Source organism: Barbus barbus (assembly GCF_936440315.1).
Source record: "Barbus barbus genome assembly, chromosome: 35".
Lineage (NCBI taxonomy): Eukaryota > Metazoa > Chordata > Actinopteri > Cypriniformes > Cyprinidae > Barbus > Barbus barbus.
Window position 1 is genome coordinate 6,716,695 of NC_136763.1, and position 18,871 is coordinate 6,735,565.

The window sequence follows — 18,871 nt, forward strand, 5'->3', positions numbered from 1 at the left end:
AAAGTACCTAAAAGGTTTCTTGGGGTCATATGCATTAAACTTTAGTATGTTTTTGGAATTCAGCATGTCTGTCAGACCGAATGCATTCAAATAGATTATTCTGCATATTTTCTTGCGAAGAGGAAACACAAACCATGTGAACATTTTCAGGAAACTGCTGCTTCAAGGCAAGATTCTGTTTTGACATAAACAGCTTTACACTTAAGTGAACAATCAGCAGGAAGGAAAAGAGACAGTTGCTGATGGCGGAAGAGAAGATCTGCAGGTTTGCTCCCAGGAACTGCTTTCCGACCACTGTGCTCTTAAAAAAGACACTTCAACTCAACCTGCAGTGTTGCTTTAGATAGATCTGCTAAATGACAAGTAAACAGAGCATTTAACGCCCCTTTGCATTGGTCACCTGTTCAGTGAGCCACAGAGACATGAACACATGAGAAATACAGCTGTAGAATGAATCAAGAATAAATGAATATTATTTATACTTTTTTTATTTGAACATTGTTTACAGTACATTAACTGCCAGCAATGTACTCAATACTGAGAATAAAGAAAATAAAGACATAAACTGGCTTTTTAAAAAGCATTTTTAAAAATTATTACGTTTTAATCATCAGACTAAACATCATCTGACTATTTACAATATACAAACTATAGATGTGCTTATAATATAAAGGGTTTACATTTATGTACATTATTTATAAATGCTGCCATGTAAGTAATGAACTTATATAAACTGTTACAAACTGATGACACTGTCATTACATCACAAGGGAAACATCACGTTGACTGGACACAAGTACACAGCTGCTAAAAAAGACAATTCAATTCTTCCCCCTTTTGCTACTGTGTGATACCTTGCAGATTTGGAGATCATGTAACAGTGTGATCTGCAGGTGCTTGAAAAGTGCTGCTGTCAGCCCAGAAATCAGCTCAAAAGCTACAAAGCTGTGCGTGTGAAAGCCTGGGGATGGAAGCACAGCATCATGGGGGATCTTGTCGTCCAGGGCAGTGTCAGGTGCACCACTGCTAATGCTCTAGTTGCAGCACTCAGACTGTGCTTTTATAAAGGGAGCAATATGTATCCGTGATTCATCATTGATACTAAATATCCCTACTGCTAGGAAGTTAATAAGATCTTAATGGTTAACGTGAATTACCGTCATCATAAAATCATTATTTTATGCAGTGGATACGTCAGACAGGAGTCATTTCTCCTTAAAAATTCTCAGAAACATTATGCTCTGTTTAAAAATAATCACAAACACTATCAAATCAAAATCTCACGAAATGTCACCCCAAAATCAAATGACAGAAATTATGTTTTTAGCCTGTTATTTATATATTTGTCATATAATTGATTAGACATACATCTGGGGCCGATAAGATTTAAAAAAATATATTTTTGAAAGAAGACTTTTATTCTCACCAAGACTGCATTTCTTTGATCACAAATGCAGTAAAGTGTTTAAAATAACTGTTTTCTATTTGAATATATTTTAAAATGCAATTTATGCCCGTGATGGCAAAGCTAAATTTTGATCACTCATTCAGAAATGATTCTAATATGCTAATTTTGTGCTGTTTTTTGTTTTTTTAGCATTCTTTGAAAATTCAAAAGAAGCATTTATTTGAAATAGAAATTATAAAACATATTTTTATTGACACTTTTGGCCAATTTAATGTATCCTAGCAGAATACAAGTATATAAATAATTAAATATATATCATTATTGTTGTCTGATTTTGGGGTGAAATGCAACTTGGGCATATTTGCATGAGAATCACGCTTCTACTTTCAAAGTAAGACTTTGAGCAGTCAAGAATCATTTAGAGCCACTGGTATATTTCAGGACGGATACTGGCAATTCTTTAACAACTGGCACATTTAGTTCTCAGTAAAACAGACATTAACACACACTGCTAAAACGATGGGACACTTTTGTGCTTGAGAAACCACATTGGTGTGTGAGGCATTACACCGCTACAAATAACATCTCACCATCACCAAAACACACAACTAAACACTTCTTTACCAAAAAATCAACAATGGGTTATTTCAATGATGCACTTCAGCAATCATACAGACATATTTAATCATTCATTTCTCATTTCTCTATGTATACTGTATATATCCAAAAGACCACAAAGAGGGAAATGAAGCCTCCAGCCATGATAAACAAGGCATTTAAAAAAACAGGGAAGTACAGATTGCAATTTGGAATATACTACAGTGCCTTTTTAATGTCTGACAGGCCTTCGATGCAGCACCAGGGACATGTAAAACACTGAAAAAAGATATCGAGATATGTAATTATGCTAATACTGGTTCACAGATATGATGATTTAGTTATATGTGTGGCTTGTCTATCCATTAAACATTAATTAAACAGACAAAAATGAATAAAAAAGTACCACAATTTAAATGCACATCTCATTTAGACATCTTATAGTCCATTACAGTACATTTACTGACTGAAGTATTCTTTCTCCATAAGCGAGAAGAGGAGAGAACACACACATTCACACACACACACACACTAAAACACCACAGTGTTACCACTAAGATCATTATGGGCCAGTAATTGCTTGATTTATAGTTTTTTTAGGATGACAAGTTTCAATTACACAGTTTAAAATATTCATGTACCATGTTAAACATCCACACATGACTTTTTTTCTTCAAACAATTTACAGTTAGTAGTACATAGGCTTTTATTCATATATCTGTCTACAAAATATATTAATCTATGATTATGTCTTAAATTGTAACTGGGTCAAGAGATTGAGAGGAAGTTGTGCTTCAACTGAAAGTGCTACAGTTTCAATATTCGCCGAATGACCAAAATCATCCACTTGGGTTAATAGCCTCTTTTTTAAACCTATCTAGAAGCAAAATCGATCAGCTTCCACCAGGCAGTGTTATCCCATGTACGCCATTTTGCCCTGTAGCTAAAACATTTATGTGCATCAATGCACCACATTTGTTTCTCCAGTTAAGAAGAAGACCCTGTGAATCTGTGTTTTTGGTTATCTCTGCACATAAATCCAGAGAGTGTTTCAAAATCAGTCTGTCAGCAGAACTCATGGGATCATAACAAACTGACCCTATGATTAACTGTGCTTTCCAATCTGTGCTTTCCCATTGCAACCAGTAGTATTCCTAAACAAAAAGAAGAATGTGCCTTGGATAATTCTGTCTTTTTAAATCTAAATCTTCTAAAGATGGCATTTTAGCTAAATAGTCACAAATAATGTATAGGGGTGTAATAGATAACCTTGAGAACACTGGATGAATCGGAATACTCATTTATATTATATATATTTATGCTCATATATCTACTAATATATTTATCTCTAAATACTGTAGAAAGGATAAACATTATAAATCCATATAAAAATGTGACAGGTACATCTATACGTACAGTTTGCATAAATTTGAAATTGTGTAATAGACTGCAGCCAAATCAAGCCTGGATTCTGGACGAGGTCGTGTGTCGCCTCTCAACAGCCTTCAGTGTCAGATATCTCACAGCTATTGCACAGAGTATTGCTATATCTAATATGAGATATGATGAAATAAACGCTTTAATAACCACCAATCCTCCCATAAGAACTGAGCACTTACTGTGATTCTAATCTCTTGTGAATGTGGCCGAAGGGCAGAGGTCAAAGGTCATAATATGAAGGGATGGATGGGAGGTTGGGCCAGCGGATGAGTCTGTTTGGTTAGAATGCAAAATCCCTTTTGTTTGCAAACCCTGCATAATGCATGTGCTGATGCTATGGCACAAACTATCATGGGCTTTGATTTTCTTGTTCTGGTTATCTTCTCCTTATTTCCATGTCCCAACCACTCCTTTTTGGGAGAGGATGGCCTTTAAATGGATTTAATGCCGGCCTGAGATGGGGCAAGACCCCATTTACAGCATATGCAGGTCACATGGCTAAATAATGCATTGATTGAATGCAACTAAAGCTAGGAATCTGGTACTACTCTTGTGACTGATCACTGAGAGATTATGCATCCTCCCCAACTACTGACCCGAAAGTAATATTAAAAAGCATAAACCATTAGAGGGGTGAGGCCTAATGACCACTGCTTGCTTTGCTGGTCCCTGATGTCCAATCGATGATGATGAAGCTCAGGCTCATTATCATAAATAGGACTCCTAATAAGGCGAAGCAAGCAGCCTATAAAAGAAGGAGAGAGGCAAGATTATTAACAATGCTGCCAAAGTGATTAATGAAACATGTCATTTAAATAATATGATTGGTGCATATTAAGAAGAAACGTCTGGGTCAAAATGAAATAAAATGAAGTTTGCATACAAAATGAGGACAATTTTCAGAACATTTAAGTTTTTGTTTTTTAGCATTGTCATGTGCATGATTTTAAAAGGAAGCACATTTAAACACATTTTGTATTACAATTAAACACATCTGAGCACATGAAATACATCATGAAATATGTATTAAAAACATGATTGAGTGCATATTATGAAGAAATGTCTGGGTAAAAAAATGAAATAAAATGTGCAAACAAAATGAAGCCAGTTTTCAAAACATTAAGATGTATTTATTTAAATTAAATATTTTATATTTGCATACTTTATAAATGTATTTTTAATGCCATTGTAATTTAAAAAAAACATTATAATATGCTTTATGGCATGTCATGACAACAATCCCAAAATAAAAAAAAGTATTAATATTTTATTTATTTTTTAATTTTTTTATTTAAGGGTTAATTATATCCTGGACATGTTTTGAAAGTTTCATGAGATTCACATACACTACAATTATATGTTCAGGTTTCGCCCAAGATTACTGCAGTCTGCTGTAACTTAAGGAGAATTGGTTTACCAGTTTACAAAAGTTTTGGGTCACACCAAAGATTTACCCAAGGGATTTCCGAAGCTCTTAGCATGATTAGTTTTCAGAGGATCTCAGTCTAACAATGTGAAAGTTTTCAAAGCATCTACATTCCTACAAGAGGTAAGAAACTAAATCCCATTGTGGATGAATGGGAAGGAATCGAATACAGCATGTCCAAGTACTTACGATGATTTTCGGCGCAGAACGCAAGGGTTCCTCTTCCTTGGGAACAATGCGGATGTAAAACACAGCTGGAAATATAAAGATGAGGCACGGCGCAGACGTGGCACCTACGGAACAATAAACACATGTACTGTAAACCTAAACCTTCATACTTCAGGCCTAAGTCTTAACTGTGTCAGAAAATCTTGAGCTAAAGCTATTTAAGTTACATAAGCCATTGAGAGATTTCTCATGGCGGTCAGGCACTTGCAGAACAATAGTGTTCTTTCTTCTCTGAGGTAGGTAAAACTCACAATTAGTGTTATCGAGTTAAGTGTGAGACCAGGAGAAACTATAATGTAATAAATGGACTTGATAAATGCTGATAATTATATACACATTCCAAAGGCGATTAATCATGTTGTTGGCAATGGATTTATTCACGGCTGGAGCTGTTCGTACAGTATTATAGTCTGAGACTTTAATGCATGTGGAAATAAAAGCGGCTGTGAGGTCCTTGAGGTTGTCATGGTGAAACTTAAGCACACTCTTTTCACACCAATGAAACTTCAAAAGAAAGAAGAGGAGAATAAGTGCTACAAAGAGACTAGAATAACATCATTAAAACAGCTGAAAGCACCAAACCCACCGATGATCCCAAAGATGCCCAGGATGTTCGGGGCAAAGATGACCAGTAAGTTGATGAGGGTGAGGAGGGTGACAGCTATAGCAATGTGACGTGGCCACCAGAAGGTTTTATTTTGGAAGAACAGCTGCTGAATGGCTCTCCTTACCTGAGAAAAGACATCGAAAGGCAAAGCTTTGAAATCAGATACTGAAATACTACCTGCCATCTGATCCTGACTCCTCTAAACAAGTTGTAACCTGGTAAGATGTAGCTTATTTAGAATTGTAATGGTTTAAAATGTGAATGAGTGTGTAAAACTCACAGGAAACAGCACGATGGGTACAGTGAGTGTGACGGCAATCAGCACAGCCACACGAACGCACAGGATGAGTGTGTCGTACGGGTCGATTCGACTGTAGGTGTGCAACAGCTCAGCTTCCACCTTATCTACACACAAATAGAATCATTTAAATGTAATATTAAGTTCAATTTCATTTTAAATTTAAAATAAAAAATGTATTCAATAATATTGAAAAATAATAAATAATTTTTTAAAAGTGGTGGACCATTTAAAAAAAAAAGAAAGAAACTTTTTGAAAATTGTGGAGCACCTAACAACCCAAATCTGGGGGAAACCAGAAAATACTCTCACTTTTAATAAATCTTTTAATTTACTGAAATTAAAAAGACTAGCTAAGAAGCTGGACCGAATTGAATACATTTCTAAAAGATTTGATCACAAATGAATATTAACACACTGAGTGAATTCATTCAGTATAATTTGTTGATTAACCAGCTGAATCATTGAGCGTAGGGAATGTTTTTGTAATTTATACCTATTTTATATATATATATATATATATATATATATATATATATATATATGTATGTATATATAGCAAAATACCTGGGTTGGTAAGATTTTTTAAATCATGAGTTTAAATATTAAATACATTAATTAAATATTAAACAGCACAACTGTTAATAACATTGATAATAAGATTTTATTTATCAAATCAGTATATTAGAATGATTTCTGAAGGATCATGTGACACTGAAGACTGGAGTAATGATGCTAAAAAATTCAGGGGAAAAATATTTTTAAATATATTAAAATAGAATAAATGGTTTTTGTAAATTGTAATAATATTCAATAAATATTAATAAAAAAAAAAAAACATAAAGACCCTAAATATTTCAAATCAATTAACTGAGCAACTGATTTTTCATTGACCACAGTTTGAGATCTACTGCATCAGATTACTAGTATTCCACACACAGTGATGTTTTTTATTCATGCTCAAAGGCCACTAGATGGAGTGCTAGTACTACTTCAATGTGACCTTGCATCCAACCCTGATTTGTTGAAACAGATGATTAGATCTGTGACATCAGCAAACACATGCTGACAGCTGAGCAGGTCTCAATCTGTTCCTATGCTTCAAAAGCTCTGAAACATGAGATTGAATATTAAAATCTTGTACCTAAAACAAGAAAAAAAATCACTTTTCTTCCCCTTTACCGCTGCAGTCACACTGATCTCAGCTAGCCTCTGACATCTCAACTTGAGTGACCACTCAGCACATTCATCCTGACAGCTCTCACCTCCTCTTTCTCCTCAACAAAACCTCCTTCACTCTCTCCATCTCAGCTGAGTCACACTGCTGTCTCCTCCTGATGTGTAAAAAGGCAGGGAGTTGTCCTGGACGACCAAATGACCTTCAGCAATTGTGGCAACTACCATTCCCTGCTGCTTTTTGCTCTGTAACATACAGCATTTCTGTCTTGCCCTAAATTTTTATTCATTCTGCATTAGCCATCCAAGCTAGTCCAAAATCAGACTCTGAATGTTATCTTTGGCCTACAATATAGCCAACAGCCTGACCAAAATGAAACATGAAACGTTTGGAGACTTGGAAACAGTCGTATGCATTTTCTCTATCTGGTTTAAAATACTGTTCCCTTCCTATCTGCTACATCTAAGTATTTTTCAACACAATTACTCATCCTGTACAAACACTTTCTTACGGATTCTATAGTTTAAGCCTTAGCAAGCTAAATCAAGACATATGATGACACCTCCCATGCACATTTACTGTTGCTTGATAAAATTTCATAAGCAAAATTCAGTCATTTCAATTATATCTGTTAAATTTCGCCAAGCAATGTTAAGTGTGACCACAGCTTAATATGTCAATATTACAAATGCCACTACAATCCAACTAATGTCTCATGTCCATGTTCTACTCGTGTTCTATCTTTGCTGAGAAAAATGTTACTGTATGCGTGAAGAAAAAATACATTAAAGGGAGTGAAGGTAATAGGCCTCACCAATGAAGGTCAGATACCCGAACAGAGCAGCCAAGAGGTACATGATGTACATGACTCCAATGGAGATGTTGGAGACGTGTTGCATCTTTGTCTTTGTAGGGCTGAAATCAGAGAATATAAGGGTGTGACAAAACATTGTGATAGACAAGCACACACTCAAATCAAAAAAGGGCGTTTATAAAGTTTATACAGTCAAAACAGTTTATTCAGTCTCATCTAACAATCTCTGATATAGTCATAAGGCAGAAATATTTATACTAATTTCCCTTTTTGGCATTTTAACAATTTCTTAAAAGAATATTCCATGTTTTGTGGTGTAATACTGATTACCACAAAAAAATAATTTCAACTTGTCGCTTGTTTCTTCTTGTATAAAAGCAAAAATTAAGTTTGCGTTGTAGAGAAAGTTGTATGCATAAGTTTTAAGGGTGTGCAAAATAGGAAATACACTATTGTTCAAAAGTTTAGAGTCTATAAAGCTTTTAATGTTATTGAAAGAAGTCTCTTATGCTCACCAAGGCTGGATTTATTTGATTAAAATACAGTAAAAAAACAATAATATAGTGAAATATTTTTACAATTTAAAATAATAGTTTATGGTTTTAAAGGGGTCATATGACGTTGTTAAAAAGAACAATGTTTTTGTGTATTTGGTGTAATGCAATGTATTTATGTGGTTTAAGGTTAAAAAAAACATTTTCCACATACTGTACATTATTGTTGCTCCTCTATGCCCCGCCTTTCTGAAACGCGTAGATTTTTATAAATCGTTCTGAGAAGCGAAGCGTGCTCTGACTGGCCAGCTATTCAGTGCGTTGTGATTGGCCGAATACCTCACGCGTGTGACGGAAATGTTACACCGTATAGTGATGGCGTTTCCTGGCGTGACAAGATTAAAACCCATTACAACCGAGGCATTTGCTGCATCCAGTGGGGACATAATTACTGATTATAAAGACTTATACTGCCTTTTCACGCATTGCGTTGCATTGCGCCGCGTAAACATAACCATGTCTGCATTTGTGATTGGAGAAACAACAAACAACAAGCACTACTCTACACTGCTCAAAACTCGCGTTTAAATATTCAGTAGCAGAAACATACTTACAGGCTGTGAGTCAGAAGCGTCAGACTGTTCTTGCAAAGTTAGAATTGCCCCACTTTATAGAAACAGCCTTTGTGCAAGCCAGCATTGTAGGCTACTCTCCTGCCAGGTTCAGGAAATAGTCCTCCATAAATTGCGCCGCACACACTCGAATATTTTTGTTGTACTGCTCTAGAACAGTGTTGTAAATACAACTTAACCACTGATTTCTAGTTGTGTCCTCTTTTGGAAGCCCAAACTAAGTAGTTTCACTTTCACAGCATCCCCAGGGCATGGCGCCAGCGGCAGCAACAATACTACAGCGAGAATAAAAATCACACCCCCTTTCTTTGCATAAACATTTGGACAGTGTTATGAAAATCTCCCCACATCGTGACATAGACATGTGGGGGCGTGTTTAAATGAGCCGTTTTAGGAGGGCGTGGACAAGTCTTAACTTTTATAAAGAATATCTCTTTGGTTTTGAGACTTCAGTTTTTGCAACTTCAACGATCTTATCTATGCAAAAACAGCTTGTAACACTTCAAAGAGAAAGAAAAACTTGAACATCATATGACCCCTTTAATATATTTTAAAATGTAATTTATTCCTCTGATGCAAAGCTGAATTGTCAACATCATCAACTCCAATACTGAGTGTCACACGATCCTTCAGAAATCATTCTAATATACTGATTAGCTGCACAAGAAACATTTTTTGATTATTATTAATGTTGAAAACAGTTGTGCTGATTAATATTTTTACAAATTCCTTTACTGTCACTTTTGATCAATTTAATTCATCCTTGCTGAAAGTATTCCTTTATTCAAAAAATCTTACTGACCCCAAACGTTTGAACAACGGTTTAGCTTTAAACAGAAAAGTTCTGTGGCTGTATTTTTAAAACAGTCAGTATTTTAATGTTTACAGATCGGCCCCCATTTACTTTCATTGTATGCACCTCACTGTAATCCAGATTTGCTATTTTAAAAGAAAGTTATTAAAAGAGCATGCCACATGGTACTGTTGGTTGGGCTTAACTTGTATTGAAGCCGTAATGTTCCTTGAATGCCTGTGAGTAAATATGCTACTTCCAGAATGGCTAAACCACAGCTCTCTGAACAGTGAAGCAGATGGGTAGCCACACACAGTGTAACAGCATCCATATGAACATTGTGACTCGTGTGAATCTAGACCTGCGAAAGAACTTGCCACCTACTTGCGCAGCTCCGTGTAAATTGGCAGCACCTCGGGGTGGCACACGAATGCGAACGCCAGGATGGGAACCGTGTAGGCCGTCTAAAAACACACAGACCAGACCACGTCACGTCACCATGGATACAACAGCGGCAACCATAAACCCCAAACTCCACACTTTAAAGCTCATTAAACACTGTAGCACATTACAGAGAGCTAATTGTAGCTGTGATTAAGTCAGACTTGGACAGAGCTCAGGCCTGGGCTCATTTAAAATGCCAGTCCTGTGCACTTAGAGACGGACTGAGCTGACTATAGATATTTACACTTATCTCTCTGACAGTTAAGGACATATGTGGGGAAAAATGCACATGGCGAGTTGACACTTATGTATGTGCAGAGGATGTGATTATGCTAAAGACATGAATAATAATGGAATATAGGCTATAGACTGCAATAAATATGAATGTGTTTGGGTAACCCATCTTAAAAAGCTTATACTGACTTAAGACCATACAAACAAAAGATCCATTGTTCTAGATAGATAGATGAATGGATGCATTTTATGGCTCAGAGCCTGATCTTTTATAGCTCAAGAGACTAAATGAAATTCTCAATTACAATATCGTTCAAGCTTGGGGTCTGTAAGATTTTTTCCTGATTTTGAGTCTTTTATGCTCACCAGGGCTGCATTTATTTGATCTAAATACAGTATAAACAATAATCATGTGAAATGTTATTACAATATAAAATGATTGTTTTTGTTTTTATTATTCCTGTGATGCAAAACTGAATTTTCAGCATCATTACTCCAGTCTTCAGTGTCACATTATCCTTCAGAAATCATTCTAATATGCTGATTTGTTGCTCGAGAAACATCTCTTGTTGTTATAAATGTTGCTTAATATTTTTGTGGAAACTGTGATTTTAAAAAAATTCTTTGTTGATTAAAAAGTTCAAAAGAACAGCATTTACTTGAAATTTCCATAACATTTCAAATGTCTTTAGTGTACATTTTGATCTATTTAATGCATCCTTGCTGAATAAAAGTAATAATTTATTTTCAAAAATCTTACTGGCCACAAACTTCTGAACTGTATATATTTCATTTACTGTAAGTATTAATGTCTCAGATGTTTCTCTTAAAATTCTTATAAGACATTAAAGTTTAAGATTAGACATTACAAACAAAAGAAAGCCATATAGGTTTGGAATGACATGAGGGTGGGCAAATGATGACATGATTTATTTTTTGTGTGAACTGTCACTTCAAGGAGATGTTTATGATTTTTGTTTCCTACAATAAGAGAGCAAAAGAGAGGTAGTGAGAAATGGTCATCCTTTCTCATATTTTTCCACTTTAACAAACCACTTGGCAATATTTAAAACCACGTTCCATCAAAGGTTCTTAAATACCTGTACATTAGAAATGTGAATATATTACATAAGCTGAAAATCCAGATTTTCATACAGTATGAGAACTGATATCTAAACGCCTGTTTGGATTAAGCCCAAATATATGCGAGTCATGCAAAGGCTTATTAGGAACTACAGTGTTTGTCATTTGATTTGGCTTAAAGTCTTACATCACATTACTCATATGGTGATATACCTGTGAATTGAGGTTAAAGAGGCGGGGGGTGCAGGCAGGGTCACTCTCAGGGGTCATCTCCACTCCTCCGATATCAGCTGCTACGCTTGTGTTAAAGCCCAACACTGTCCTATTATGGGCAAACTCCTCAAAAGGACATTTCACCTGGAACTTCTTATAGATCACCTGGAGGGAGACGAGAGATTGAATAATTAACAAGTCCTGCATAGGTTGTGCTGATCTTGCAATTAATTTTTATGGGTTCGTGTCATCGTTGAATCATTTTTCCCTTTAGGTTCCACTTATAGTTAGTCACAGTGTATAGTAGTTTGTTTTGTTTTTTCACAACAATTTCAAACTTGATTTCTGTCCCTCATTATAATCAAACAGGATATGTTTTTTTTTTGTCATATAAAGCCTGTTGTGTCATACTTGATAAGGAATTTAAATTATCAACATCAAAACATATTGTGCATAATATACTACATGCCTTCCGATGTGTGACTGATCATATTTATTTTTATTTTAGCAAGTTAAAGGCCTTTTAGTATACTTCTAAAAACATCCCATTTCGGTTGTGGTACATGTGTCTTTTTTTATGTAAAAAAAAAAACAATTATAAAGTAAATGTAAGAATATATTTTATATTCTAAGTAATATTTCAAGATAAACACTTACTGGATATCCAAGGATATACAAGGATTTGATTATCCATACATAATTTTTTTTTCAAATCATGTTAAAATGAGAGTATCAAATATGATACATCAGGCTTTTGAGGAACGTTTATCTGTTCATTTCTTAATAATCATTGTATTACATTGCATAATATGTTGTGCCCCACAATAAAAAAAAAATATATAGCTTTGATCATAAAACTTAAGTATTTAAATATCATCTTACTAAAACATATAGTTAGGAGATATAGAGTGACAACTGATATTCATATGCATTTTATGTTAGTAGTTTGATTTGTCCTCTTCGAGTTTGAGCTCCATATTCTCCAATATCATACTTTTTAAGCCATAAAAGCCTGATGTATCAAATATGATCTTGAACAAAAAACACATTAAAACTTTTTTGATATATATATTTTGTCTAAAGTCTTAATAAACTGTTCCATTTTTTTTTTAAAGTAGATTTTTCTGACTATTATTTTATACTTTACAGGTTTAAGACTTAAAATATACATTTATATAAAAGTAGTAGTAATTTGTAGTATTTAGTATATAGTAATTTGATTTATTTAGTCTTCTGATATCAGAAATCCAAGGAAGAGTCATGTTTACTGCTTAGTTTAAAAAAATGGTCTTTTTGAGATGGTTTAGTATGATTTCTCATGCTATGACTCCTTTAATCCTGAAAGGTACACATCACTGCTTTATAATGTCATTCATCAGTGTCACATGACAGGCCAGATGAGAGAGAGTGAGCGGAGGTGGCTCTGCCGCCATTGTGTCTTTTCATTTGGTGCTTGTTCTAATCACAGCAGGGATGATGAATCGAGAGAAGAAGAGAGAGGCAATGTTATCTTATTCAGACTGAACTACGGTGTAAAGACTGGATGATTTAATAAATCCAGCGCAAAGATGTGGCACAGCCAATGCCACACTCACACACCAGCATGAGGACAGAGAGAGTGAGAGCCGTGCGCATAGATTAAAGCTCCCCTTCAAAACTAGGTCAGTGAGGTGCACCAAACACAACCCCACTCTAAAAATACAAGACACACTCACACAACATCACACACTGATCCTGCTGGTGGGAAAACATGAGCACATCCTAAAATCCCCCAGCTTACTATAAGATTTATAAACTGCTAATTGGAACTGTATCAAGATTAAATATAAATTTTCACGCTCTCAGCATTTTATTCAGAGAGAAATTTCAAAATAGCAGAGTACTGCTTCGGGATTAGAATACTAAGCAGCACACGGCAACTGAATGAAACATATTTAAAGGGATAATTCTGATGTTTTTTGTTTCAAATCTGTATGACGTCCTTGGTGGAACACAAAACAATATTTCATCAGCATCGGACAATCATGAGTGATTTTGTTCAGATTAGTATACAAAAGTTAAATAAACAAGGATTAATATTGAGTAACTTACATTTTAGACACAATATTGAAAGTCACTTTGTCAATTTTTTATCCGCCAATGAAAATATTTCCAAACAAAGCCACAGATCAGTGTTACTGAACGGATTGCTTTGAACAAATGGAATGAATGCTTTCATGACTATAGGCAGTGTTGATAAAACTATTAAAATTGTTATTGTTAATTGAAAGAAAGCTTAAATAAAATATGAATATTAGATGAAAAATTAACAAAATAGAAATGTTGCCTACATTAAAAATGATTAAAAATACAATTGAAATAAAGATAAATATATATATTTTTTAAAAAATAACAAAAGTACATAATTACAAACACAAACTAAAATATTAAAAAATCTAATGCAAAATATTAATAAATACTATAATATATTTTATATATATATATATATATATATACACAGTATATGGCACGAATGTCATGGGTTACATTAGGTTATTAGGACATTAGACATTATAATACATTTATAACAATTTAAATTTTTAGTGTGAACTATTCATTTAACAAGAGCAACAAACATACCGCAATAAGGAAGAAGACCATGCAACTGAGAGAGAAACCGCTGGTGTAGCCCAGGTACCCTGAAACACACAGTGAGATGACAAGTGACAATTACCCACAACACCTCTGTGAGAAGTCTGATCAGTGCAATACTCTTACAAATGAATAAAATACGAATACTAATATTTGACATTATGTGGATGTGCAGACAGGAAGTTGCAAGCAGAACAAGGGGTGTGTGCAATTTCACACACACATATATATATATATATATATATATCAGTTTGAGATGACTTACCGAGCTGCTTCATTAAAGCCAGCGGCAAGATAACACTGCACGATACAATGACGACCAGGTAATTGCCGTTTAGATACCATTCCCTGCCAAACAAATCACAGAAGAAAGACAAACACAAAAACAGAATTATAAATGATTCAATCCGCACTTCTTCCACAATCCACAATCCTTTTATCCACACTTGATAACTCTGTGTAAATGAAAAGTTCCCTAAAATAGTAAGGAAGACAATAAGGATCGTAATTTCTGTTTCTAGGACAATGGAATGTTACAACAATAAATGTATTTATTTATCATTTTTTCACTTTTAGTAGGTATGTCAGTCATAGAGCCTTTCCTTTCCATTTGTAAGTCTACGTCAGATATTATTCTTACCAGTGCTATTGTAAACTAAAACTATTGAAAACCATTTTTAAATGAAATAAAAAAATAAATATTAGATGAAAAATTTAACTTAAAAAAATGTAAATGAAATGTGTTTCTTTTGCAACTAACTAAAATAAGTTGAAGTACAATTACTATCCCTAAAACTAAAATATAAGAAAAATGAAGAGGAAAAAAAAAGAAAATGACAAAAACACATGATTAAAAAGAATAAAAGCTAATTCAAATAATTAATAAATATCATACAAAAAAATCAAAAAATAATTATGATGAATAGATTCTTAAATTCAAACTATGCATTGTTTTTTTGATTGATTTACTAGCTTATTTTATGGAAGAATCGTTTATTGTGATAATTAATACTGATGCATTTATTCACTGAACTGTGTGTGTTTTTTATCACATTGTTGCTGCTGCTGTTCAATCAGTGCTGTGTTACAGTGATTTTACCATGGCCAAACAACACCCATTAACTGTAATGAAGCCACTGTGTTGCTTCCAGTGGCTTACTGCTTTAACAAATATTGACCCATTTAAGATTTCCCTTGAGCATTTACATATGGAGCAGCAATTCTTTTATTAATTATTTCTAATGCATTACATTTTCATAATACTAAAATGACTACTTGTATGTTGTTTAAATGGAATAACTGGACAACACTAAAACAGGGAGTGATCAGTGCCCTTTAAATGTTTCCTGATGTGTAACTGAGCAGCTATTTAGACCCAAACCCTTGTGTTCAATCAAAGGCCAATTTTCCCTCTCTAACTCGTCCTAAAGCTGCTAATCTTGTTATTCTGCCCCCATTAAGAGCAGAAACATGGCATCTCTCAAAGAAGCTCTGAACGACAAAGACAGAGAGAGAGAGAGACTTATTAGGGACGGCCTGTACCCAGCCCGGATATTCAGCTTGATATTAGACAATAGAGCGACTCCATCAAGCCAAAGATGTTCATCTCAGTGAGGTGAACGGTACCAGGTACAAGATCAGCAGCACTGGTGCTTGACTCTGGTTCTGGTTGGCTCAGGATCCGTATGTGTGTGATGTTCATTATCTGCCACAGGAGTTTCACATGGGCAGGAGTGTGAGTCAGCCATTGAAAGGCATGCCAACACTTGCCTGAGTTACTTCCTCTCAACAGTTCTGCATCCAACCCACCCCTCCATGTCTAGTCTGGATGAGGAGATGTCTGGGTGCAGAATGAATGGGCCCATTTACAAGCACTTAACCAACTTTCTTACCAAAGTGACTTAAAATACAGCGCACAAATAGCCAAAGAGCTAGACAGGAAAGAAGGAAGTAGCCACTTTCCCACATGGAACAGCTTTCTGTCTTTTATCTGCATTGCCATCATTCGCATATCAGGACCAAACTGCTGTTAAAAATTGCCAACAAAAATATCTAGACTGTAAAAAATTTCACTTCAACTTAAACCGTTTAGTATCTAGTTGGTTCTATGAGTCATTAAACCTTTTCTAAGCCTGCCTAGTTGAATCTCATAATTTACAAAAATACAATTGAAATATGTTGCCTTATTGATAATGTCATTTTTTTTTTTTTACATTCTTTGCATTACTTTTTACAGTTTATCCTAGCTGTCAAATTTTTTTCAAGATGGTGCTGCGCATGGCAGCCATTGTGCTTGGCTCTCCAATTGTTTTAGTGTTTTTGTTAGTTTTTCCTGTTTTTCAACCAGAGTGTGTGCACAGCTTCGCCAGCTGAGGAAGTTCAACCTGCCACAGGAGCTGCTGAAACAGTTCTACTCTGCCATCATTGAATCTGTCCTCTGCACTTCAATAACTGTCTGGTTCAGCTCAGCTACCAAATCTGACCACAGAAGACTACAGAAGGTAGTCCGGACTGCTGAGCGAATCATTGGTACAACCCTCCCCACTCTCCAAGAACTGTACTTATCCAGAGTGAGCAAAAGGGCTGGTAAAATCACTCTGGACCCCTCACATCCAGCACACTCCCTCTTTGAACTGTTACCATCTGTTCGACGCTACAGAGCTCTGAGCACCAGAACGACCAGACACAGAAACAGTTTCTTCCCTCAAGCAATCCATCTCGTGAACATTTGAACTCTTAACAATAAACATGAAACACACAACACTATCATACTTTTTATTTTTTATTTAACACATACTTATTACATTTCAAATTTGCACCTAACATACCTGTGCATACTGAATTCTCTCTTTTGTATATTGTGTTTGTGCTATTTTGCACATTGTCCAATTTTGTACATTTGTACATTATTATTTCATTATTTTTTTTTTTAAATTTAATCAGCACAACTGTTTTCAACATTGATAATAATAAGAAATGTTTTTTTTTTGCAGCAAATCAGCATATTAGAATGATTTCTAAAGGATCATGTGACACTGAAGACTGGAGTAATGATGCTGAAAATTCAGCTTTACCATCACAGGAATAAATTACATTTTAAAATATAGTGAAATTTACTTTAAATTGCAATAAAATTTCAAAATATTTTAGTTTTAGTGTATTTTTGATCAAATAAATTAAGCCTGGATGAGCACAAGAAACTTAATAAAAAAAATTAAAAAAATCTTACCAACCCCAAACTTTTGAATTGTTGTGCATATAATCAAATTTTTGGACATATTTTGTCTTGCTGGCAAAATTTATTGAACGGACTGTTAATTCCTCCTTGTTTTATTTTGTGTCACGGTCTACAATGACTAAGGTCTCTTTTTTTTTACTTTCCTACTGGTGTTAATTTACTCAGACTATCACACATGTAGATTCATGGGCACTGCCTGTTAAAACGGAAATGAATAGTCATTGTTTACTGCTTCGTGATCCTCCTCACTCGCCTAGAGAGGTGAGGAATTCAAATGAGGCAGCCAAAGGACGTTTCCGTGGAGTTTTTGAGGTGTCCTCCAGAGTGTGTGCACAGGCCTTCTGTCAGGCTGAACTCAAGTCATCGCATCTGCAGTCGGCTTGCGTCATGGACCGTCACACACACATACACATATCCTTGGCTGGGCAACCAAGTGTTATAGTCAGGGGAGATCTGACCTTCACACGCATACGAACCTGTTCTCATCAAATCTACTCCATCTATCATAGTTCTTCTCTAACACGCACACACTTTCAAACAATAGTGCTGGAGGATTTTACTGTGTGACTCAGAAATCCTCAGGGACCTATTGATCTGAAAGAAACTGCACCGCTCACACACACTTACACAAATCGGCAGTAATCATTACCAGGGGACAAACTGATGTGGTGGCTAGCGTTAACACCGTCATGCCCACAATGAAAGGCTGGCATTTGACAAAAAGAAAAAGAAATACCATTGAAAGAGATGCTTTTACAGACTCAACTAATCAAACAACCTTTTTCCCCTTTGGCCTTTTGGTGCAGACATGCCCACACACTGCTTTCTGTCTCTTTTTTTCCCCAAAGGAAATTTTCATTCACATAAACACAGTCTGAGACATTAGATGAGTCTTTTTGTCAAGAGAAACATTTGATGCAGGAGGCTTCATCTGTTTTTCATTTAACGCCACTGTTATCTAGTAGAAACAATTTGAGAAATTACACAGATCTCATGTTTTATTTGTCTTTCTAGTAAGTCTTTGTGTATGCTGATACCCTAACATGCTTGAAGTGGGTCAGATGGTAATAAAGAGACTTGATGTGGCAAAAAAAAAAAAACATGATGATGTATT

At 35.0% G+C, this 18,871-nt stretch overlaps 1 protein-coding gene across 1 annotated transcript in view; it reads right to left on the reverse strand.

Moving 5' to 3' along the window:
• Positions 1 to 499: 499 nt before the first annotated feature.
• The window catches only part of LOC306855065 (sodium-coupled neutral amino acid transporter 3-like), a 44,774-nt gene continuing 26,402 nt past the window's right edge, over positions 500 to 18,871 (reverse strand). Inside the window, exons 8-16 of the mRNA XM_079393491.1 lie at positions 14,785 to 14,867; positions 14,508 to 14,566; positions 11,889 to 12,053; positions 10,299 to 10,378; positions 7,996 to 8,096; positions 5,987 to 6,111; positions 5,686 to 5,830; positions 5,061 to 5,164; positions 500 to 4,190 (exon numbers count right to left, since the gene is read on the reverse strand). Coding sequence (XP_079249617.1) covers positions 4,086 to 4,190; positions 5,061 to 5,164; positions 5,686 to 5,830; positions 5,987 to 6,111; positions 7,996 to 8,096; positions 10,299 to 10,378; positions 11,889 to 12,053; positions 14,508 to 14,566; positions 14,785 to 14,867 — 967 coding nt within the window. The 3' untranslated portion in view covers positions 500 to 4,085. The remainder of the gene's footprint in view (positions 4,191 to 5,060; positions 5,165 to 5,685; positions 5,831 to 5,986; positions 6,112 to 7,995; positions 8,097 to 10,298; positions 10,379 to 11,888; positions 12,054 to 14,507; positions 14,567 to 14,784; positions 14,868 to 18,871) is intronic.